This window comes from Trachurus japonicus, chromosome 17 (assembly GCF_045865225.1).
Source record: "Trachurus japonicus isolate A0001 chromosome 17, Traja_1.0".
Classification (NCBI taxonomy): domain Eukaryota; kingdom Metazoa; phylum Chordata; class Actinopteri; order Carangiformes; family Carangidae; genus Trachurus; species Trachurus japonicus.
Window position 1 is genome coordinate 34,380,769 of NC_140923.1, and position 25,047 is coordinate 34,405,815.

General features: G+C 41.5%; 1 protein-coding gene across 13 annotated transcripts in view; it reads right to left on the bottom strand.

Moving 5' to 3' along the window:
* adgrl2b.1 (adhesion G protein-coupled receptor L2b, tandem duplicate 1) overlaps positions 1-25,047 on the bottom strand; it is a 128,663-nt gene that overhangs the window by 62,228 nt on the left and 41,388 nt on the right. For 6 of the 13 annotated variants that reach the window (XM_085805543.1, XM_085805538.1, XM_085805541.1 and 3 more), the window contains exons 1-2: positions 19,489-20,110; positions 260-472 (exon numbers count right to left, since the gene is read on the bottom strand). In XM_085805543.1, the coding sequence (XP_085661669.1) occupies positions 260-335 (76 nt within the window). In that variant the 5' untranslated portion in view covers positions 336-472; positions 19,489-20,110. Of the gene's footprint in view, positions 1-259; positions 473-16,122; positions 16,360-19,488; positions 20,111-25,047 lie in introns of those variants that run through there. The other 7 variants (XM_085805544.1, XM_085805539.1, XM_085805542.1 and 4 more) reach the window with 4 other exon arrangements.

Genomic DNA, 25,047 nt, shown 5'->3' on the forward strand with positions numbered 1-25,047 from the left:
GTCCATGGATTGCCAGGAATATTCAATGAGTTCGGCATAATGTGTTTGAAATACATTTTTCAAACTCCAAGGGTAAAACCACTGAAGAAGAACTTGGCAACCTTGCTACATAACAGCTCTTCACTCCTTTTATGCGGCCACAACAATGTGTGCTAATAAATTCAACACATTTCAGCAGAATAATAAGAGGCTTCTCGAAAAGTTGACCAAAATCACATTACAAACTACTTTTCTGCAACACAACTCCATGGTTACCTACCTTGTGAGAAGTGAAAGCAAACAAGAAGGAGCAAGAGGCAGTGAAACACTGGACACCTCCACAGTGCAGAGGCCATTGTGCGCTGTGTGCAAACAATCCAGGAGCCTGATGGCTAATAATAGTCGTTCAACGTGTTGCGGTAGGGGAGCGGAGAGCTGCAGCGATGTCAACGATCAGTAGTTCTTGGAGAAGCATCAGCAGTCATCTTCTCATCTGAAAGAAAGAAAAGGAAAGAGTGTGAAAAATGGGAGGACATGGATGGTCATGATTTAGCATCACCAACAGCTTCTGCTATTGTTGGTGCAGTTTTTCCCTCCGGCTCCTGCAAGTGAGCACCGCAACACAAGAAGTCATGTGCAAAATCTCAACATCCCAACAAACAAACGCTCCTGACTGCTCTTTGATTGAGCAAACAAAAGCATTTTTCAAAAAGAAATATCAAAACTTTGTTCCCCCGGTGTTTATGGGGGGCGCCGACAAACAAAAGGAGATAGCGTGCCTGGCGCTCGGTACTTATTCAGCGCTCGGCGGTGTGTTACAACTGAATGTTTACACTGCCTCATTCTCCCAGTCTTCCCTGTTCCACCTTCCCCATTTACTCCCCAGATCCCGGCGGGAGAATGCTTGTCGCTCCGGCAACACGTTCACATAGGACGCCATTAGAGACACGACTGCTTTGTGAGCTACTTTTGTCTCCCTTCCTTATCAAGGGGTGGCAAAAACACTGTCCTTTTGTCTGCAAAAGCAGCAAAAGGTTAGAGCCTGAGACAGACTAACACAGCAGACAGATAAGCTGCTTACCAAAATCAAACACCGAGGAGGGATGTGTTGTGTCACATGTGAAATGCCACACACAAACACACACACAGACACACACACACACACATGCACACATCAAACTCTCATATGCATGCCTGCACAATGGTACGGCCAAGGACATGCACACTCCTGCATGATGTGGACGCACAAGCAGGGGAAGCATCAGCACACCCACTCAAGCATATACATACACACACACACACATAAACACACACACACGTATTGTATCTTGTTTATTCTCTTGTGGTTGCTATCCAACATCTCCCTAAGGCACACACACACACACATATGTAGCCACATTGTACACAGGATCCGTCACTTGGTAGCCGTAGCTTTGCAGAGGAGAGTGAATGTTTCCCATTTCTGTATGCTGCTCCTTCACAGCCACCCGTCAACCACCCTGATTATTTTATAATGAACCTAAATTTGAGCAGCAGAGCAGTCAGCTCTGATCGCTCTCCGGGCCTCACTAATGTGGTCGGATATTTTTGGCAACATGAAAACCCACAAAACATGGGAAGCTTTCACATTAGCATACTGAGTAATAATTTAAGTCGCTTTTGGATTGATTCTATACATGACCAATGCCTGTTCAGGGCATAACGCTTGAATAAAAAGCCCAACTGGATCTCCACCTAGCCTGACGCAGCCTGAGAGTATTTATTTTCATTTGAGGTCACCCTGGCCCGACCAGTTGTGCAGCACAGTCCGTGCCAAGGAGGCGCACATAGAGCAAACTTATAATTTATCAGTTAAACTTGGGTGGTTTTTACAGGAATTGTGGTTTTATTTGTCTTCCATTTGTTTATTTTCCAGTGGCGCCGAACCAGATCAGATAAGACCAAAACTGGAGGATACTTGCTCCGCTCCACGGGAAGTCTCACCCCACGTGTAGTGAGACAGCTTATACTCAAGTCTTCTAACAACAACACTGCCACCAGTTCAATATTGGGCAGAGCTCCAAATCTCCAGGGACGCATGTGACTTCTTCCTCAGCCATTTATCATCTCCAAATATGAGGCCCGGGGCCATGGGGGTAACCATAATGGTGTTTGACAGGAGGAGATTGGAAACTGTTGGGGGGACATCCCCCAGCCGCTCTGGCCTGCTGGGCATTCTGAGCCACTCAGCCCCTGCAGACACCAGGGGCGAGAGCCAGCCAGGCCTCACGAATGCAGTCTTGCCCTCAACACCCCGGGGTTCTTTCTCCTGATCGGCCGTCGTCCCGCTGAGTAACATGTCTCCTTTCTCTCTTAAGCTGGTGGAGGACACAGCCATGCTCATCTTCCTAAAACACTGTTTTGTTTGGTGCTATTTCTGCACTGAATTGGTCTGGACTTGAGATAAAAGGATTAGGCGATTAACATTAAGATGCTTTACACAAGTACTGACAGATGAATCATAATTTCACATCAGGGGACAGGGGGGGGAGGCGGAGGACGATCATTGGGGAGGGGGCTAAGATGTTCTCAAGCAGAAAATGGTTTGAAGAGGTAAGTGAGGCATCGTTAACCCCTCGCAGATTGTTTTGAGGAGTTATCTGCACCAGGCACCCCCCCCCCCCCCCCCAATCCTGAAGCCTGGGAATTGAGGTTACTTGTTTCTCGGCCAACGATTTTCACATAATGATTATCATGTTCTACTGAGGCTGATGTGTAGAAAATAAAAGGGTGCACGCTTATGAATAACTGTCGCCACCTACACCAAATCTAATGAGCTCAAACGTGTAACATACACCAGAAGACCACTGACTAATTACAAGTTATTTATTTTCATCTGCGCCTTGAGCTCCTTTTTTTCCCCCAAAATACAAGAATATATGTTCCCCCTGGTTTTCTCTTTCTATTAACAGTATATCTTTCTGGAAATAAGACAAAAAAAAATCCCACCAGTGAAATGAAAAATGGTATGCAAACATCCACAACATCTGTTTTTCTTTTGTCTCCTATGCATACACAGTGGAAACCCAAGGAGAGAAATCTATCATCAGTTAAGATAATGGAGAAAATCACAGTCCACAGCAAATTTTTCACATCAGCCTGATAGAAATAATAAGCAAGCATTTAAAAGAGGACGGCAAGCAATTAAAACATAATTAAAATAAATGGATAGAAGGAGACAGCCCACATGTCTTAACATGAAATACAAGGCTGTGTGCAACAGCCGGCTGAATGAATGTGAGGCTCCTTTGACAAAGCTTGTGTCTGCCTCACTCACAAGCTGGAGAGGAGTCCGGTGAAAGAGAGAGTGAGAGGAAGGGGGGAGTTTTGGGAGTTTGTAAGCCGGGTGGGACTAAATGGATGGGAGAGGGAGAGCAGAGGAGGAGAAGAATGGAAGGGGGAGAAAGAAAGGGGCGGTGGGGTCACTGAGGAGGATTGACAGCCTGTGAGTATGGCCTGACCTCCTGGGTTCGCCTCCAAGTTTTCTCCACAGGCTTAGAGAAGACAAAAATAAAGCCCAGGAATGTTAATTTATTTTCAATTGTCAACGCCGAGAAGAGAGAGATAAAGAGCGCATACATACATATCAAGTAAGACTGGAACAAAACTAATGCGCAAGTCCAAGTGTAAGCTGAAAACCTACAAGTGAAATAGAGATCTGGCTCTGTTGAGCTGCATCTTGCCAACACAATGATTCGTCTTCCACTCTTTGAATAACTACTAATTTGGAGAACTTTCAGCTCCGCCCCCATGCCCTACATTCAGGACAAAAAAAGACGCACATGTGAGAGGGGAATTTCAAACATCAGAAAATGGTTGATGGGCAAGAAGTGGGAGACAGGAACTACAGGAACTAAGAAAACACAGCCTGCAGACACTTTTCTTTCTGTCCTCGGTGCACCCTGATGTTCCCAAGAAACTCTTTTGTCATGACAGTCCTGTCAGGGGTGCGCTTTCAGCCCCTGCAGGGACATGATGTCATTTCCTTGGCTCCATCACTGATGTAGAGAAGTTGCCATCAACTGCCAGAAACAGAGATGAGATAAGATATACAACTATTAGGATAACAAGGCTATAAACTGTGGTTTACAGCTGCACACATTGAAACAGTGAAGGCTTTTCTAATGTTTTTGTAGCTGAAACTATTTGTTGATTACCTGATTAGATGATCAGCTGAAGATTACAACTTTTTTCTTTTTCCACCAAATGTGAATTTTTTCTAGTCTAGTTTAGTTTCCTATGATGGTGAAATATTATATTTCTGGGCTATTTAGCTATTTTTGGACATGTTGGATTTATCAGTGCTCATCTTGATTAGAAGTAAAAGTGGTTTGAACTTTTAAGAGCAACGCGATATCCCAAAGCCAAACCTGCTTTGTTCCATTTTGCATGTACAGTCTGCTGCAGTGTTTGCTTTAGGGCTGCAACTAATGATTCATCTAATGATTATTTTCTCAACTCTCAACAGTTTGGTCCAAAAGAGAAAAAAAAGTGAAAATAATGAAAAATGTCTATAATAGTTTCCCAGGGTCCAAGGCAACATCATTAAATGTCCAATGATATTCAGAAGTGTTTTTCTTTTTTCTTTTGACATTTTTTGGCTGCTTTAAAAATGGCTGGAACAATTGATTACAAAAAAGTATATTCATTTTATGCTAAATGACTACAGAAGTTAATCAACTAATCTTTTCAGCTGCAGTTTGCTGGAATATTTTTGGGAGGTTTCTACTGCTACACTGATTTTAAGTTTTGGATTAGCTCCAAAAATCCAGTGTGTGTTACTTGTTTCATTATAATTACTGCTTGATTCAAAGCTTAATACAAATAATTTGTTTACAGGTGTTTAATAGATCAGAAAACTTCTGTTCGAGGCTGGGTCGGAATGAGTTCCTGTGGCATTCAAACATGCAGAAGTCCAATTCAAGTTACTTCAGCTGCGGCTTTTATGTTTTAGGATAAATGGCGCTAGATTAAAAGGGGACCTTGGAAAAGGAAACGCTTTTAAGCTGAAATGTTCTTCAGCGCAGCTCAAAAAGCCCAAACAGAAAAACTGAAAGGTGCAATGCTTCACCATTTTGTTGAGAGCGCACAACAGTTCGTGTGTTTAGCGGCTCTCAGCCAAATGATTGAGGCAGTAGATAAGATAGAGTGCCGGCGGGCAGATGGACGTAGTGAAACAGAGAGGGGTGAGCAAAGAAGCTTATTTAAGTGAAGAGAACAAAGAAGACCCCTGCTGAACAACCAGGTTAGTGTCAAGCAAAATGAAGAGATGGTGGTGTGTTCAAAGGAGCTGTGTGGAGGAGCAGACCCCCGCAAAAAAAGGGTAAAAGTGGATGTTTCCGACGAGGTTCGTAGCTGAAATCACTTGTCAACCGGAATAATGGAATCTGCCTGAAAAAAAACCCCTCTCCACTTATTATCTCTGTCTAGTTCATCAATCAGTAGTCACGTTGTGATTTTTAGGAAAATGCAGCTTTGGAGTGGTTCAGATGAGTCTGTGCCTGCTACTTATTTCATCATCATTACTGCTCCTGTTTGACAAGATGCAAACGCTGCATGTTTGGCATATTGATAGCTGATCTAAATGACTAATACGTCGTCAGAACCGCTGGAGATTATTTCTCTGACACACACCTGATTAATCGACTAATCACTTTCAGCAGACTTTATTATGTAAACAATGGCTGGCTATGCATATGGATATGCTTTTGGATTCTACAATGAGTATCTTTTCTGCCAAAATGGAGCTAAGAATAAGAAATAACAATAATAATATGAAAGGGAAAAACTGACTCATGTATCGTTTCATTTAATTATGTTCAGCTACAGGCTGCTCTTGAGCTCAGTAGCCATGTCTGCTTGGCATTGAAATGAATAGGCTGACCCCGGAGCAGTTGGTTAAGCAGTAGGGTCACCGCAGAGGAACAGAGAGCAGCTCCGCACTGACACAAAAAACAGAGAGCTTTTTCCTTTCAATCAGTCTCTTCATAAATTTACTGAAAGCTTCACTACTCACCTCCGCCACCCATAAATCTGGCACTCCCCTGCATGCGCTTCATTCACACACACAAACACACACACTGCTCACCTCCAGCTCACTCCACTGTTTGAGCACAATTTTTATAAGGGAAAAAAATTATAATTGACTTAGCAACGTCAAACCCCCCCACCCCCCCCTACACACACACACAACTAATTCATTCAGCCCTTCAACACATTTCCAGCAGGAGACGTGTTGATGTTCACACCTCCTGGGGAAAACTGTACTGACACCATGTTAAATTTTTACACAGCATAGCCCCATTCAGAGTGCATTAGTTTTCAGTATAATGTACGTAAAGTAACTGCTAATACGTAACATCTGTGATGTTAATGAACAACATGCAGGCGAGGAGAAAGCGGAGTAATCAGTCTCCAGCATTACAGAACCTCCATTCATGTGCTGCCATCGAAACAAAAATGTATTACAACAATCAAACATAATTTCCGCAACTGACAGCAACTTGTTTAAACAATGACAAAGCGGCAAAGGAGGAGAAATGTTGCATCTGGACCGCAGTGATCTCAGTTTGGGGCTGGAGCCAGAGAAGTGTGTGGAGTCCTTCTCCCCCACCCTGAAGGAAATGACACATTATTTGCAAACTATCTCAGGGTTGTCATTTCGGATGGGACTAGCTGAGGGGTTTATCAGAGGTAATTTCTGTCCGGCACGGGAGGTCCCAGATTTGGCCGGCCGCTAAAATCCACACAAACTTACTGACATGGCAAGATTCAGATGGGAGCTAAAAATTTACAGACATGCTCCCATTTTCGATTATGTCCCCCACCCCATCCCATCCCCATCTCCACCCGCTGCAAAAACTAATCCCATCCAAATTGGGCTCCTGACATAGTGCTACAATGACAAAGTGACACATTTGTTGCCAAAAGCAAAGAGCACGAAGTTTTCACTTCAAAATATATGCAAACTGAGGAAACACGATTAATCTTCGAGGGGACTAACAGAACGATAAATCTGGAGGGTTACAGGGGCATGTAGCTACTTATATATTTATCAGTCCAGGTGAGAGTTGATGAGAGTTACCTTGAAGTTTTTGCACATTTCATCATTATTGATTAATTACTACCCTTGAAATGAAAAGCAAAAAGCAAAAAAAAAAAGTCAGTCAACCACAAATTAATAAGAAACTATTTTGATGATTGATTAATCACTAAATTCTTATTCTACTTTGCTGCTTTTTCTTGTCTTGCATGAATATCTGAGCTGAAAATGAATATCTTTGGGTTTTGGAGCAAACGCCTTTGAAAGCCTTCGTCAGCGTGGGCTCAAGGTCATTGTAATTTTTTTGTTCTTTTCTTCAATTTAACAGGCCACATTATTAAATAATGATCACGAGGATTCGGTTCACTCAAATCAGCTTTGGATAAAACACGTGTAACACCAGCCTTGATTCTTCCACATCTGCCAGTAATATAGGCATCTACGTCGCCTGCTTGTATTTCAGCCGCACAGCTGTTATGTCACCCAAGTGTCTTGTGTCACATATAGCGAGACTTTATTTTTATCAGAAGAACATAAACTGTTAAGCAGATATTTCACATCATCCAAACAAGCTGCTGTGCCTCTCCTGACATGCGGATTTACACTTCATGCTCGGTGCGTTTTCCTGTTGATTTTAAGAGACTATTTAAAGTTATATGGCCACACAGACAACTTCACAGCTCCCCTCGCATACACTGATACATTCATCCTCTTGGTTTCGGCTCCCTGCAGTGTGTTAGTTTGAAGTTTTGTTCAACTTAAAGTGTATTTACTGTCCAAAATCCGGTCTGCTTCACATTACCTATGCATGATCAGCAAATGGTGCTGCATTCCAACTGTGGACGGTTTGTGTGGTCTCCATTCATTCAGTGTCTGAAGTGACTGACATGCATTAATTCGCCTTAATTCAGGGCTGTCATGTGGCCTCAGAGGCAGCATGATAGCTATCGAGATTTTTGCATGAGAATTTGTGAAGTAACGTGAGCCCAAGTTCAGTGTGGGAAGCCATAAAACGAAAAGGTCACAGTCACAAATCACTTCACACAAGAGCTGGAATCACTGCAGTAATATTAGTAAGAATATTTCCCTGATAGCAGTAGACTAGCACTTATTCAACTATAGCCTCCTAGATGACATGAAGCTGAATTATTCCCTCTTGAACACTGTAACCTTCACGAAGGTCGGATTTACTGCAAGGCTAATGTATCAAACTCCATTTGTTTTAGCTATGTATTTCACTGGTAATTCTGTAATATCATGATATAACAAATCTATAATAGTCTAGCATTGAATCAATTAGTTGATTAATTGATTAGTAAAAAAAAAAAATTGATATGATTCCTCATTTCAGTCATTTAAAATCAATATTACCCTTTTTTTCATTCTGCAAAGTAAGAATCGGTTTCAAATCATTGTAAATTGAATATTTCAGGATATCAGACTGTTCTCCTATTTTGAGACATTCCCAAATTCTGATGGTAACTTTTTACGATTGTGACAAGCAACATTTTTAGAAATAAATAACTTTGCAATTATTAAAAAAAAAAATACAGTAAATACTGAACTGATGAAAATAATCATAACTTGCAGCCCTGATATGAAGAAAATTAATTGTGTTTTCATTTTGTGCTTTGAATCTAACACAATAAAACATGTTCATTTGAACTTAATTAGAATCACTAATTTGGGTAAAACTGCATTGTGAAACAGTATTTGAATGCACCATAATTCAGTGTAGTCTATACATTATATCATTGCCACTATCTTGCAGCCACGCAACACACATAACATGACATATGAAAACACTGTATGAAACTGTATATAAAGAGGTTTTAAAATCTTTTACTGTATAAATAGCAGGAAGCTAATGAGCAGATGGAGGAGCTAGTGGAGAAAAGTCTTGAGGAGTGTAATTTTCTCACACAAGTTCGGTCTCTCGTCATGTGAGTGGTTCAGGAGGTGGAAATCAACACCACACTCCACTCTGCAGGATTTCCAATGATGTTAAATGATGTTTAGATCTGGTGACGGGAGGGGGGGGGCCTTACCAGGAATTTCATTTAATTCATGAAACCACCGCAGCACCTGGTGCAGCTACGGTAGTCCTGTAGAAATTGCCTCATATACCTCAACCATTACAAAACCGTGTGGAGTAATCGTCGGTCCTAATGAGTCCCACGAGATGGCTGCCAATACTATTACAGACCCACCGCCACGTTTCAGGAGTCGACAGACATCTTCTGGTTCTCACTGCAGGTAAACGCATCAGGATAAAGGGTGAGAAACGTTCAAAGTTGTAATTATTTTTCCATTTTTCAGTCCTTTCCTTTTTACATCAGGTAACCTTCTGCATGTTTGTGACTCGGCCTCATATAAAAGCTCTCTTTAGGGCATCACCATCATCAATAACTACTTTCTGGAATAAAAACATAATATTTAGATGAGGATGTTATTTTTTCATGTTTCTGAGGTCAGAGTTTTATTGTGTTTACCAGGTATACTCATATGTTCATGTGTATGTGTGTCAGTGAGCTTTGATTCACACTCACGCTTCTTGTTTGAACTTTTAACACTTTTTCAGCTCATCAAAATAGTACCAGCTGTCGGATGCTGAAAAATTCATACTCTAGTCGCTCGTTATTACAGTTGAAGGTTTGTGATGTAAAGCAGTAGTATTTGTTGTTTCTGACTCTTCTTTTACCTTTTTCTTTTTTTTGGTTTGGTTTCTACCAACTCCTTGGGGAATTATCTGGATCCACAATGTTCACCGGCTGTTTGCAAACTGTGTGTGTGTGCTGTTTGGTGCTGAGCAGGTTGTGTAAAGTCAGTTCATCACAACAACAACAAAAAAACTGCGCAAAATGACACAGTGAGAACTGTGAAATGAACCCAAACAGCAAAGTTGCTAGACACTTAGACGTTTCACAGAACAGAGCAGATTTGAATGATTAAGCTTCATCATCATGCACGACCCCTTTCACATTACAACTACTCATCTGAACCACTGTTACATTAAAATATTGATTAGTGCAGCAGCTTTAAAAAGGGTTTCTATTCTGTCTGCACAACACAAATGCAGACGGTGTGACTGTCAGACTGTTCCCAATTACTTTAGCTTCTGTGGCCAATGAGCAGCGTTTCAAGTGATGACTGTTCATGATTTCAGACTAAAATAAGATGATTAGCCTCTTTTGAAGCTGGCGCATAACTGATTTCACTAGATATTATTAACCGTGGACGCAACTGAAAATGTGTTAAATTTATTATTAAAGAAAGAGCAAAATAGAAAATAAGGTGTTCGATAACCTGTTCACTGTGTGTGTGTGTGTGTGTGTGTGTGTGTGTGTGTTTGGAATTAGTAGTAAAAATATTCTGTGAATGTTTCAGAGATAGCTGCAAAACAGTATTAAGTTCATGAAGGTTCTCCAGGTAGACTACTATAATTACAAAAAAGGACAGCTGAACCTGATTATGATTTTCTTTTCTTTTTAAAAAAAATCTATTTATCTGAAACATAATTAAAAATACTTCATGTTGATACTGTGCAAGTCTGGTCACATCACACAAATACAGTGTTTATTCCAGACTGATTATTCTGAATTACTGCACTGATTAGAAAAAATCCTTCTCTGGAGATGCAGTATTTCACTGCGGCTTAAAATATCAAGCTAATATCTTTTAGCCATATTGCCCGGCTCTACCATTTGGCTGTATTGAGTTGGAAATGAGCCATGGACTTAATATGCACACAGCCGCTGTAGGCCTGGGTGGGTTTCGTGCTTGTTTTCAATTCAAAGTCATTTCTTCTCAGTGTTGATTTCTATTAATTTATCCACACACTCTGTCTGTTCCTTTGGAGACCAAAACACAGGCATCAATCTGCAGCATTTCTTGTGGGAAATGGGAGCTGGCTGGACTTGTTTTTCTTGTTTCTTTGTACATAATTCCTTTCCTGTTCTTTTCCTGTCTTCCCCAACACACTCTCGTGGTTATTATTTAAGAGTTACTGCCCCTGATTCAGCTGTAAACCTCTTCATTTTCATTTTCAAAGATAGACCACTGCAGATTTTTCCAGTGGTTCTGAAATGTCTCCTCATTTACGGCAGATAGACTCATCCACAGGGACCCTGAGCCATAGCAAGTCAAAATGAGCAGACATATTACACAGTTACACAAAATAATCTCTAAACATTCAGATATGTTTATAAAAAACGGCATCAATCGTGGAAGTCTGACAAGATTTAATGGTTTTAACGTTCCAACCAATGAGATTGTGAGAAAAGTTGAATCATTTGGGTGCTAATAACGTCCACATCTCTAAATCAATGTTAAAATGGAATCTAAAATGTCTCTTAAGGGACAATACGGTGTGCCAAATTATACGCCTTACCAGTATTTCCATGAGTTTGCTCTGCTCGTTCCATTGTAATGCAAACTGGAGGGCCTTGCAAGTGCATAGAGAATGAACTGGGACAATGACGAAAGTGCCCGCCATAGGAATAAGGACAGCTGTCGGCGTGCACGGGTGTATTTAGCAGTTACGGACGGCTATTACTGAAATGCAGCTATGAGTGCAACAGACGAGAGACACACAACACACACACAATCATGAGGCGTCTGCAGCATATTACACAGTTTGTCATTCAGGGTCAAAGGAGCAGTTCAGACCTCTTTCTCCCTTTTAAAAACAGTTGTGTGGTTTCTGCTTCCAAGAAACAGTCATAAATACTGTTTCTGCAAAGATATAACAATACACAGGCTTCAGCTCCACCTCCATCATCCATTCTTACAATACCCTGATCAATAGTTTGGTCTATAAAACATGAGCCCATGTGCCCTTCTTGTTGTTTTATTGGTCTTTTTCATTAGTTGGACGGACCATCAGTCCAAACCTCACAGATATTCAGCACCATAAAACAGAGAAAACCCATCCAGACACCACAGTGAGTGGATGGCGCTCTTACCAGAAAGTGGTTGCAAATTCATTTCCCTTCTATCAACTACTCAATTAATCAACTAATCGTTTCAGCTGGAGTGGCTACATAGTTTAATTGTTTACTCAAACTCAAACAAAATAACTTATTTTGTTCTCCACCTGACAGCTTCACGTCACGTCACATCACATCACATCACTGTCTGCGCATCCTGTTTCAATAAAAGCACCTAACTTGAAACATTTGTTGCGACAAAATATTAAAATAGACGAGCCAGAGTGGTACGTGCGCTCCCATATAAAAACAACAAATGTAAGCACCAAATACACAGCCACCATATACCACTTCTCAGTGCTTCAAAAGCAGAGAGGAGCCTTCTGTAGATGCAATGCTTTTCTCTGCTTCTCATGTGTTGTGGCTGAGCCCAACAGTAGGGTAAAGGATGCATGCTTCTTTTATTTTATTTTCAGCCCCCTGTCTCTGTTTTTTTTCCTCCTCCAGTACATCATTCCTTTGGGTGTTTGTGCGGTGTCCCTTAGTTACCGGATAAGAGACCCGGCAGCTCAGAGAGTTAAAAGCCTGCCCTGTCCCACTCATACGAACAAGACCATCAATAATTCACCCTCTTCGGGAAGCATTATCTAACAGCCTTATAAAATTTTAAAGATTGTGGGTGACAACATGGAACCATGAAGAAAGTGCGCCGTAAGAGGACACTCCAGGTGGCAACAATGTTGGCAACAGATATGTTAAAGTGGAGGCTGACTGGAAAACTCGTCTGCGCCGCCACTGTGTCATCCGGCCCTGCGAGGCTGATTTAACCATAACACACAAAAGACAGACGCCTGACTGAATTAAGGGACAGGCAATGAGAAGACACATCTCCTCTCATTTCCAGCAGCCCTCTGTGAGTGTCAGTGTGTGTGTGTGTATGTGTGTGTGACTGCAGAACAGAGGTGGAAGCGTTTGCTCGGCTGTATTAACGCCCAGGCTCATTCTCATTGACAGTGAAATCCCTCTAAGCCTAGATCAATTACACCCAGCTCTGGTGTAATTAAAATGTCCTAACAAAGGTCTTAGGAGCACAGGACAGACACCTACCCATTGAAAATAAGCCCAGTCCAATCTATAGCACCATCTCCGAGAAAATAGTTGAAGATTAGATTCAGGCTTTCTGCGGGGATAAACACAAAATGTCTCAGTGCATTGCTGCTGTGCTCCAAATAAATCTTTTTTTTTTATCCCTTAATAAGGTCAAGATATGATTTAAGATGATGTGTAAAGTACATGAGCTCATATGAAATACAGTCATGCTGCTATATTTTCAATCAATGCAAGATAAACAAGAATTATGCCTACAATACCAGGTACATCATGTCTATCTAAATGTATGCTTACAGAGAAGGCTACACTGCAATTTACAAAAAGGTATTGAGTAGTTGGAGAACATTGTGATGCCACAGTGAAGATGACCTTTGACCTTTTTCGGATTTAGAAAATCATGACTTCCTGATTTCATCCTATTAAGACACTTGTGAAAGTTGTCAGGTTCCTCAGACGTTCCTCAGACGATGTCGCCTTCACAAAAATGGGACCTTGACCTTTGACCTCTGACTACAACGACCTAATCAGGTCATTTGTGAACATTTCTGCCAAATTAGAAGACATTCCCTCCAAGCAATAGTGAAATATTACTTTCCATAAGAACATACAGGTTCATTGTACAACAAAGGCACCTGTGCTTGTTTTTGTAGCCACAACTGCTAAGAAAAAAACAAATTATTTGTTCTCTTAAGTACATCTGATGCTTGACTGTGTTCTGCTGAGAAATGACAGAATGCTTATGAGTCTCCTAATTAAAACTCAGCAGTGAAGTGATTAGCAATCACAACTCCACTCTTCAAATATCAAGATCTGATTTGCTTGGCTGATCAACAACAAGTTCCTTCTCTCAGTGCAGCTCAAAGAGCCTGCAGCCCCCTCTCTGTGTATTAAGGAGCCTTTTGAAATGGAGGAAATCAGCATCAACGCCACAAGAAAAGGCCAATGCTGAATTTTCTAGTTGTACGTTGCTTGTTCAAGGATGCCATTTACCTTGTTTTTTTGTTTTGTTTGGGTTTGTTGGTTTTTCATGTTGACTGCCAGCAATCAGAAAATGGATTACACACTGCCACTGATGAACACTTAAATGTTTGTTTTTTTTGTGCTTTTACACAACAATTCATCATTGAATGAAACCCGAGTATAAAACATCAATAACAGCACATATGGCAGCCACAAAAATTAAAGTTGAAAGCTGCTCCCTCATTGCGCCGCGGAGAGACTATTCCACAGACAGAGAGAGAGAGCAAGATGGCTGACTGCACTGACACATTGTGAAAGCATGCCTCGCCATCCTAGGTAATAGATTCTCTTTGCTGTGTGACTCCCACCGCTTCTCATCTTCTGTGACAACGCCTGCCAATCAAAGGGCCCTGGGAACGTTCAAGGGCTTTGACAATATCTCCTCACCTTGAAAACACATTGGCTTCATCACACGACACCAAGTGACACCAAGTAGGGCATCAAATAGCCATTAGATATGGCAGACAAAGAGCTGGCAGACTACAGGTGACGAGCACCCTTGAAAATTGTCTTTAAAAGTAGCTTATTGTTTCTATACATGAAGACAACATCAACAACAAGTGCCAGCAATAGTGTGGGAGGTGACATTTAAATGTTGGAGAGAGAAGAGGCACTCTGGAGTGTGGAGGGATTTTTATGATCATTTACGAGAGGCTGCAGCAAAAGTGAAGTTAATGAAAGAACCTCAAAAAATATTTAATTTAGCCTTTCACTACAGTGAATAACTAGTTTCTCAAGAAGCAAATGTGCCTGTGCTGTTCATGTGAAAGCTTTTAATAGAAGAATTCCAGCTGTCTATCACATGGCGGTGCGGTTACACCTGTGCCATTTTCTTTCTCTTCAGTGCAAAATGAGAAACAATGTTAGACCGCAACGGCGAAGCAATTTACATTTTCATATAATTCATGAATACCATGAAGGAGGACAGGGAGATGTTTTCTGCGGTGAAGCATGGCCTGAACCTCAATTTCTCGGATAATTATATGATACAATTTAGGAATCTGAAGAAGAGGGAAGCATTTCCTCAGTGGAAGACAGATGACCTGTCAGATATATCTAATGCCAACACAAAGCCCTCAGCCTTTAATCTGCACACTTCCTGCGACCTGTAGTGTGACAGAACCAAATAAAGCACACTATCTTAGTATCCCCTTGAGACAGAGCAGTGTCCTCATATGCTAATGTCATCCAGTGTTGGAGAAGAAGCTCCGAGGGCGGCACAGACAACTCACAGGTCAGTGCTAATCTTCTGATATATGGAGCCTAAAGACCCGGGACACATCCATCACACACCGCCGACGGCTCCCCAACCGGGAGAGACCTGCGCGCACCGAAGGGTTAACACACACCACAAAGAGACCTCTGATGATCCATCACTCAAGAACCAGCCTCTCTTTCTGAGCGGCGAGTCCTTAAACAACACCGAGGGGGTAGCTTTCTCAGCGCAGGCTCGGCGGCGAGTGTATATAGAGCCAGCGTGACTGCTAGACCTAAGCTCCAAGCCTCTGTTGATGATTAAACATCCATTTCAAACCAGTGGGGGAAAGTTAACTGTCATTTAGAGCGCAGGAGGTGGTAGTATGGGAGAGAATATTTCTCCCTCAGATGTATTTTCTCAGTGAAAAGGAGCGAGACCATATATCCATCCATCGGGTTAACTACCCTAACGCATAATCATTCGTTCCAGTCATCTGTCTCTTTATTTTTGAGGCAAGCCACAAAATGGTTATGATGGGCTTTTGCAGTTAAATGAGAAACTCACCCAAAAGCACTTTGTTAAATAAACAAAATGCCCTTTCCTTTTTTTTTTTAATCCACTCCCCACTTCTCCTACCACTTCTTCCTCTTCTTCTTCTTAGTTCCAAACAGGCCAAATGTGAAAAACAGACTTTTTTTCTCCTTCTTTTTGAGGCCTCATCACCGCTAAATGTCAGGTTCGGTGTCAGCCCCCTCAGCATCAGACACTGCTTTCCAGACTCCAGACCATTTTGCAGCAACACTTACCCAGGAAGAAATCCATCTTAGAGGGAGAAAGAGAGAGAGAGAGAGAGCACCGATGCCAATTTCTCCTCCGATAGCTGCCTCAACAGAGCTGAATGCATGTACCTCTCCTCCTCAGCAGCCTTTTAATAATTTGAGCAACCAGGCTGGGCTCAGCACACCACAGCATGGCTTCCACTCTCACTTTTTCTTGACTCAACAAAGTTACTACACTTGCTTTTTTTTTCTCTTTTTTTTCTTGTCTGCTTTCTATCGCTCCTGCCCTGCCCCTCCCACACATATATGACGCACAAAGCCCTGTTCTTTGGGCCTTTGTCAGAAGTCATTGTGAGAAACATGGGAAAACTTGCTGGCAGGAGTAGTAGTGAACTGATGTTAAGTCAATATAACGGGAAAATAAGAGTCATCTGAACATGCACTAAATATCACAAATTGAGACTATTTCCTCTCTAAGACCAGTCCAATCAGAACAGCCCCCTCTACCATTATGAATCACTCCCTCTCCCCCTTCGTTTGTTCAACTTTTCACAGCAAGCATGTCACAGGAACTGAACAAGACAGCTGTCAAACCCGTCCACTGTGAGTGAAGATGGCAGGTGAGGTCCTGCTTCTTCTTTTTTATTTTATTTCTCTCCTTCCAGCTCTCCAGGTCCAACACTGAAACCTGTCCTCCCAGTTCTTCCCCTTATAAGTGTTGTGGTGTTATTTTGTCCCAACAAAGAGAAGAAAAGGAAGGAACAAGCTCTGTTTTCTCTTGCAGGTTGTGGAGCAGTTGGTACATGTTATTACCCAGGAGCAGGATGACCGTGAGGGGGCCACTGGCCCCTGCTGCGCACCCAATGGCATTTAAATTCCCTGTCGCCGTGTAATAACATCTCACACGCTGCACTTTCTTTCGCTATTAACCTATGCTGATCTTATTTTCAAAGTAAGGGCACGCACAAAGACAAGAAAGCGCCTTTTTTGTTTCTCTTTGTGCTGGTTGAAAATGCATACAAGTGTTTATTCTCATCTATCAAAATGACCTCAGATTGCAGAGAACATTAGGTCATGTATCGCAAGATAAAGAGGAGATACACAAAAAGAAGGGATCCATCAAAATAAAAAAGCACCATCTTGACACATTCTTTCTCTGCCAAACAACAGCTGCACAGAATGGGAAATAAATATTATCTCTGCGACAGAAAAACAATCAGACACCACTAGGTGCTCAGAGCCTGTCACAAAGCCTGAATGCTCTGCATCTGCACTCACTGAGTGTGGAATTAAACCGTTTATGTTACAGGAAAGCATGTGAAAACAAGTTCATTTTAGGGGAATTTCAGATGTAGACTGCTGCAGCCAAAATACCAGTCAAAATGTGTAAATAGATTTTCAACGACTTATCTATGCCTCTTTTTTTCTCGCCACAGTCACTAGAGAGGGTCGTCTTTCTTCCTGAAAATAAGATAGAAGCCTCTATTGATGTTTTATGCTTGCGCCAAGGGAAAAAAAATATATGAAGGAAATGTTTTAACAGATGAAATCTTTTTTAACATGACCGCGTCTCTGAACGGCGTCCAACATTTCCACTAAATACACGGCTTTTGGTGTTAGATAATGGCCAACAAATTCTCCCAGTCCACACTAAATCTGCTTCCAACAAAAACACTTGCTTCTCTCACACATACACACACACATAACCAACTGCAGTGTCCAGCAATTCTGTGAGTAGCCTCTACCACCAGCAAGCAGCGGCAGCAGCACTCCATCAGAACAAAACTGCTTAGAGGAAGGGGGCTGGTAGCTCAAGTTCTCCCTATTGAAATGCAGACACTTTGATATGGAAATTGGCAGTTACAAAAACCCGCTAGAATTCACACTAGCATGCATTGAAACCATTTGCGCAATGTGAGATGAGATGGCACTTCCTCCCAAGACAACACAGACAAATGGACCAAACCAGCACGTCTGGGGGCCAGCGAGAGAAGGAGTGGTGGAGGTACAGAGAGAGAGAGAGAGAGAGGGTGGAGGGTTGAGGCACACCCCTCCTCCTCCCCCGTTTCTCTCTCTCTTTCTTTGAATTCCTACCATCCTCTGTCCCAGCATTTTGTTTTTCGAGAGACGGGCCGAGCTGAAATGCAGGATATTCAAAGTGCAACATCTACATGCACCAGTGAAACATCCCATTGCAGCCAATTGGAAGGGTGGAGACTTTTTGTCTGGTGTTCCAAAAAAAAGGGTGGCGTGACACAAAAACTTATCCACCATGGCCACAATATGTTTCAATTCATCTGGTGGCAAGACAATTTCTCACACTGAACATACGCCATTTTATAATATTACATTTCTCTGTCTTGTGGGTTCGCTCAGATGACTGAAAACTGGATTTGAAAAGTCACCATCCATACTTCTCTGCACGAATCCTGTTATATAAGTATATGCCAAGGAAGCTCTCAGTTTCCTAACTTGTCAGTATGACTTATATAATGTTGCAGCACTATCACGATTTGGCTTTAACGGTATGGATTATGTGTAAATGTTATTTAACCTTGATATTCCAGTCAACCACAGCCGTGCTCTCCTGGGGTTTCTTACTGAAGTGTATGTGGCCCTATCTCTAAAAGCTTCACGTGAGAATGAGATATGGTTCCTTTAGCCTGTAAAAACTCAATGTGTGTGTGTGTGTGTGTGTATGTCCCATCATCACACATGGCTGGCTAGGGTCTGTGAATTATACATGCCCTGTGAAATGATCTTATTTTATAGCCGCAAAATGGAGAAGTAAATGGAGACAGTAACTGACATCCAACTACTTAGCTCCTGTCCTGGACTGGGTGGAGATGTTTGTGTGAGCTCTTGTTTTTTCACCATGTTATCACGCTGAGGATCATTGCTGAATATCTTATAAATCAACTCCCAATTGGTTTCTACAGGCTTTTGATTCTTATTCAGGACCTGCTTTGTCATGGTCTACATCTTGAAATGGAACAATACTGTCATTTGTATAATATTCAAACAGCTTCATGGAAGAATTTTCACCAAATTTGTCCCGTGGTAGAAACTACATCCTTTAGTGGGGTTTTTAATTTGAATTATATGCAGGTAGAATAACTCAAATCCACATTGGGATGATCCTTCGGCCAGGCAACTTCATTTAAATTAAAAGTCTAGGGGCTCCAGACACCACAAAATAACACCATGTACTAAAGGCTATATGTATTGATCTGGTCTCAACAGTTTAAAACTGGTGGAGGAGCCCGTGGGCCCGTTTTCTGACATTTGCCTTATCCTATCCTGGGAGTGTAAATAAATGGTATTGATTCAGTGAGGCATAACCCAGCATCTCCCTTGAAAGACTCAAAACATCCGCTTTTAAAGGCTACTTACAGTGGTGCGCCGTGCCAAAATAGCCTGTATGGATCCCGGCGTGGAGTGTGAATTTCAGATCAACACCAGGAGCCCCCCTCCTCTGCTCTCCTTTTTCAGAAGAAGAGGCCCCCAGAAACTAAGCGGCGGGTCGCACAAAGACGGCTGGGGCTCGGCTGCATGCTCCACTTTCTTCACAGCGGACAGATGGTGGCAGGTATCTGCTCCTCTTCAAGCCAGTACGTCCGACACCGGACGAGTAGCTCCATGGTGAGGGGATCTGCTCAAAAGTAATAGTCGTTACTTGCCCCCCTTTTTTCCTCCTCTCGTGCGTGCACCCAGGCTCCTTCCGACGGGAGCGCTACACGGAGAGAGACCGCATTAAAAAAAAAAAAAAAAAAAAACAGGATCACTTCAAGGAGACGAGATGCGCCCCAGTGTCGTTACAAAATGAAAACTCCGAGCACGTCTCCCCCACACTGTCAAGTCTGTTCGGAAGCCTCCTGCGGCTCGGTGCGCAGATGCAGCCAGGAGAGGGATAAAATGACTTCTTTAGTCTGGCTTTCGGTGCGCTCCTGGTTGTTCCCTCTGCGCCTCATCCACACGCCGTGCAGACAGTCGGAGCTTCAGCCGGACTGGAGGCAAACAAGGCGAGGAGGAACGGCGCACCGGTCCCCTGCTCTGCAGCAGCTGGCTGTGAAGAGCGGCACGCAAAACCTGGAGCGGATCGGCAGCGGCACGCGGACTGGATCCCCCACTGCTAATTATGACAGATCGCATTAAGGCCAATATTTAAAACCCTTATGTGCGTTCAGATCCCCGTGCACGTGTGAAAGCGCGGAGAAGTGCTGCTGTGTTTATAGACTTTAATAATCCAAGTTTCACCACTCTGAAACCAAGATTCCCTGCTGTTTAATCAGCACAGGAATGCAAATTGAGCAAGGTCGCTCATTATCAATAAGAAAACATGTCATATTAAGAAGAAAGTTTTTTCTCAGATTTTCAGTTTTGCAGGCAGTGGTTTGAACCTGGTTTAATTATAAAACAATACAAAAATAATGAGGCAGAAATTAGATTTGTCTTAACCAAGTGACTCCAAAAATGATATGGATAAACAAATGCAAAAGGAATCATTATTATAAGAAAAGCATCTTTGATCACAGTAATTTGATTGTTTTAAATAAGTGTTCTGTAGAATTATCTCATATGATCACAGAGGTGTAGCTATTCTGCAAGATTAGATTCAACTTTACTGTCACTGCAAACACAGAGTACCAGTTTAGCATCTAATCAGACAGTGCAAACAGCAGCTTGTGCATAAACGACTTTAAAGTTAAGTGAATGTACAGTAGAGTGGAAACAATGAGTCAATTACACATCTAGGACTATTTTTATAAGTGATTAATGGTTGGACTTGTTTTGCGAGGAAATAACTGTTGCAACTTCTTAGTTGTGAGGATTGGTCACTTTTTTTTATCTCACATGTTAATTAACACGGCTTTTACAACATCAACAAACAATCTAAGGACTTAAGACATGTAGTTTCTAGTACTGTAATTTATAGATCAAGAGACAATTTCATATGGAGGAAATATATAAAATATAGAATCAGTAAATTGAATTAATAATGAAAACCAGTGTTAGTTGCAGCATTGATGTAAAGAATAGACCAGTAGTGATAAGTAGGCTAATAAAAAGGAATGTAACAGTAACCAATGTACAGCAAATGAACGCAGCTATGGCATGTCAGGGAAGTAAGTGTGACATGTACAGCATGGAAAAAACCAACGGTGCGTGCGTATGGTAAAATGAGTCTCAGCGAGCAAGTCTGTAATATCTTTATACAGTATACAATATATAGACCTATATACTGTATATCCTTGCTAGGGAGAAAAACAGCAGGACTTAACCCTCAACCTTAACCTAGCAAAACATTAATCCAACAGACCTATAGTCACACACATGCAGCTGAACTACCTGTGTACAATGATGTTCAACCAGCTTCTCTGAACAGATGCTGCTACACGTTGGGTAAACATTCACATTTTCCATCCATATGTTCATGGCAAGAAATTACAATTTTCAGCACCTCGTTTTGAATCTTGTTCTTGTCGACATGAAAAAGCATCTGAAACAGGATTTAAACCACGATACATTACATTGCACCACCAAATCCCTGGATAATACAGTGAAACCGATAATAACGACATCATAAGGGATATATTCTCGCATGTTTGATTTAATTTAAAGGCACTCACAGCAGTATCACTACTTTAAGTCCCCTGTGTGACTTGTGAAGCACAGGATTTAGGAATAAATGCAGATTTCTATATAGTAATAGCTTACTACCAAGAGCAACCAGCAACTTGCTTTTTTTTTTCTTTTTTTTTGCTCCATTACCAATTCATGGCCCTTTTTAACCACACCCCCATTATCCCACATGTTTATGTACATCTAAGACTATTCATTTCAAGTACAGACTAAAAGAGTGTTTTCAAGTTTCATCTCAAGTCATATTTAGTTTAAATGATTTTTTTCCCAGACAGCCAATGGTTTGCATTCATCTCTATCCGGAATGAAAACATATAAACAAACTCTTTAAACTTCATTAGGATTAATGTACCATCTCTTATTTTTTTGGGTCTTCTTTTTGAAAACTGAATGCAGACTTGATTTTGACTGTGAGAGGTTACACGATTAGTGAAAGCTTTGGGAGTATTTTAACTGATTTCGATGCCATCTGGAAATGAATGGAAAACCAATGGCTGTCTGGGATGGTTGAATGAATGCATTCAAATTTTCTTAAACACACCAGCATGGTTTGCAAATTGGTTAGCTTTTATGTCAAGTACACACCATTTGTGGCAAATGGGCTAAAACATGAAAAACGCCTGGTGTGATCCCTTAATTTCAAATGGAAAAACTCAACTTGCAGCACAGTGAATGAAAAAGTCACCAGGGAAATGTAGAAGTTTGACCTATCACATTAGTGTCGAGTATATTATATAGTGTATGATAAAAGAATATACTGAAACAGGCTGTGTCATATTCATCACTTGGGAGCTGTGTGATGTTGAGAAGTTATTTGGTTTTGGCCCAAAGTCCAGCATCAGTTTTATCTTGTTGTATCAGGAAACAACACTTATTGTAACAGGAGATAGAGGCTAACACAGTGTTGTTCTACTGCAGGCACACAACAAGCTCTTATATGAATATTTAGACAATGTTATATGGATTTTTCAAACCACAGGTCAATATCTTTAGTTATTGTGTTTATACTGAACAGGAGAGCAGTGTTTTGCATATATCTATGTGTAATGTATTGCCATAGTTTTCAGAGACGTCTGGCTCTAAGTGAGAAAAATTACCCATGATGCAAAAAGGAATTTTCTGTTTTTTTGACTTTGCCTTCTTTTTCTAACCGGCACGATTCCTCCTCTGTTAGTGACAATGGAAATGGGGCAAATTGAATCCTGATTTTATGGTCGCGAATGGAGAACAGAGCTGTAACTGACTTGGCACCCCAAAAAACATGAAACTATAAACGAGAAGACTGGAAACGATTCTGCTTTTGTCAATAGAAATTACACTTCAAAGCTCAAAGCCCATTAGGATTTTACTGTAAGCTGCAAAACATTAGCATTAATTTGCCATTTGCGAACAAATATGATATAATCTTCATGACAAACTGAGCAACAGTGTGTTTGTGCAAGGCAGAACTCTGATTATTTAGTCAGTGTTTTGTTGACTAGTTTGGATATGCCAGCTGCAGGCTACGCATTTTTCTGTCTCGCGAAATCAGGAACATAACAAAAATGAAAAAATAAATGTTTTTGGTAATGTTCTGATTTATTAGTCACCACACTGGGGCTATCATTAGAAGCCATTATACCCGTGATGTGTCAAAGCAGCCCAGCACACACTCAAAAGACGTGTAACCCATGCTGTACTACCAGCCGTGTCCTCGTCGTGAGCAGCGGTGTCTCTCTGCACAGGCACCTTTCCTCTCAGGCAACATGTAATTTTTGATGTGCTGTCTGAGCTCTGTCATTTTGCCTCTAAATATCACGTGAAGTTTTGTGTTGTCATCTCTTAACAATCAGTGCGCTCGAAGGAAAATGATCTGCCCAGCTGGAAGCAGGTTTATGGTAACATTTTCCTCAGGTTTCTAGAGTTCAGCCCCATGCAGCTTTCTTTTGAACATGATATTATACAGTTAGTAGGAGCTTTCACTCTTCTCTAACACTATTCCTATTTTTAGATCCTTACTTTACAGCGCTGTAATAAAAGAGCTACCTCTGTGGTGCAAATTCAGGCGAAGGACATATTTGCCTGAGAAAAGTCGATCTAAGAGCAAACAGTTGATCGCCAACTGTGGAACTATTAATGTCCCAAATATCACTTCTCTTCTATTTCCTTCATGAGCCAAAGTACATAGCCAGGTCAGTGGTCTCTGTTACACGTGGCTTCAATAAAAAACAGTCCCATGGCCGCACAGGGGAAATGTGAATTTGGGTCATATTCACCAGGTGGAAAGCGGGAGGATTAGTGCGGAGCTCGCATGTTTTCTGAGGCGTAGTTTTACATAATAAAGAATAGCCAAGTAAAAGAAAACAGATGTAATGATGCTGATCCACTGGCACATATTCTTATTTAGAGAAACAATGTTTATGTATGGCCTACTACTGAAAGTGTAAACTCTCTATTTCATTTGAACTGACCCAGGAGAGCTTGGCTTGCCGGTGTTTTATTCATTGTGGTCAATGCAGTATATATGTAAATATACACAGTCTGCCCTTCTCTCTGTTTTTACTTCTTTTCTTTTTTTTTTTAGGACTGATTAAGTTGTCAGAAAACGCTTGGTTTGCTTTTTCTCTGCAGCCTGTCATTCTTCCCTGCATTCGGTGTGCAATCAAAACCCCCAAGTAGTGGCACAAAAGGACAAAAAGTGAGACTGTGTTGTTGCTGACTCATCTGAAGAGTGCAAATAAATTTGATTTGTGAGAGATCGGACTTTATTGTGAGTAGAGACTCCATGCTGTAAATTATAGGTCTTTATAAAACTACGCTGTAAGCCACGTTGAGTTTATAGCAGCAACAACACAACATGCCTCCTTGTGTTTCTACACCTCCTTCACATTTTGCCCTCGCTTCAAGTCCACATCTGACCCTGGCTTTTGCTTCCACAATTTGTGTTAATTAGCACTGGGGAGAATGAATACGATCCATACATACATATTATAGCACATACAACTGCTCGTGATTGCTGGTTACTGCTTTTCTCTGTAATAACACTTAATGTAGGACAGAAACAAACATCCCACTGGTTCGCTGCCTTGTTCGGCAACACATACAAAATGAAAGTGGTTTGTTTGGGTGGTCTGTTTTATGTTATGTTGTGATGTCAACATACATTTGTGTCAGATTTATTAGTCACTTTAGTTATTAGTCTATAACAGTATCTAACACACTGCAGTGACACCCCCACTGCTTTGGTTCTTTTGCTTGAAAATCAGCTTCAGAAACTCTGGACAATGACAGCCGACATGCATTAAAAACACAGCGTCACTCACTTCCACT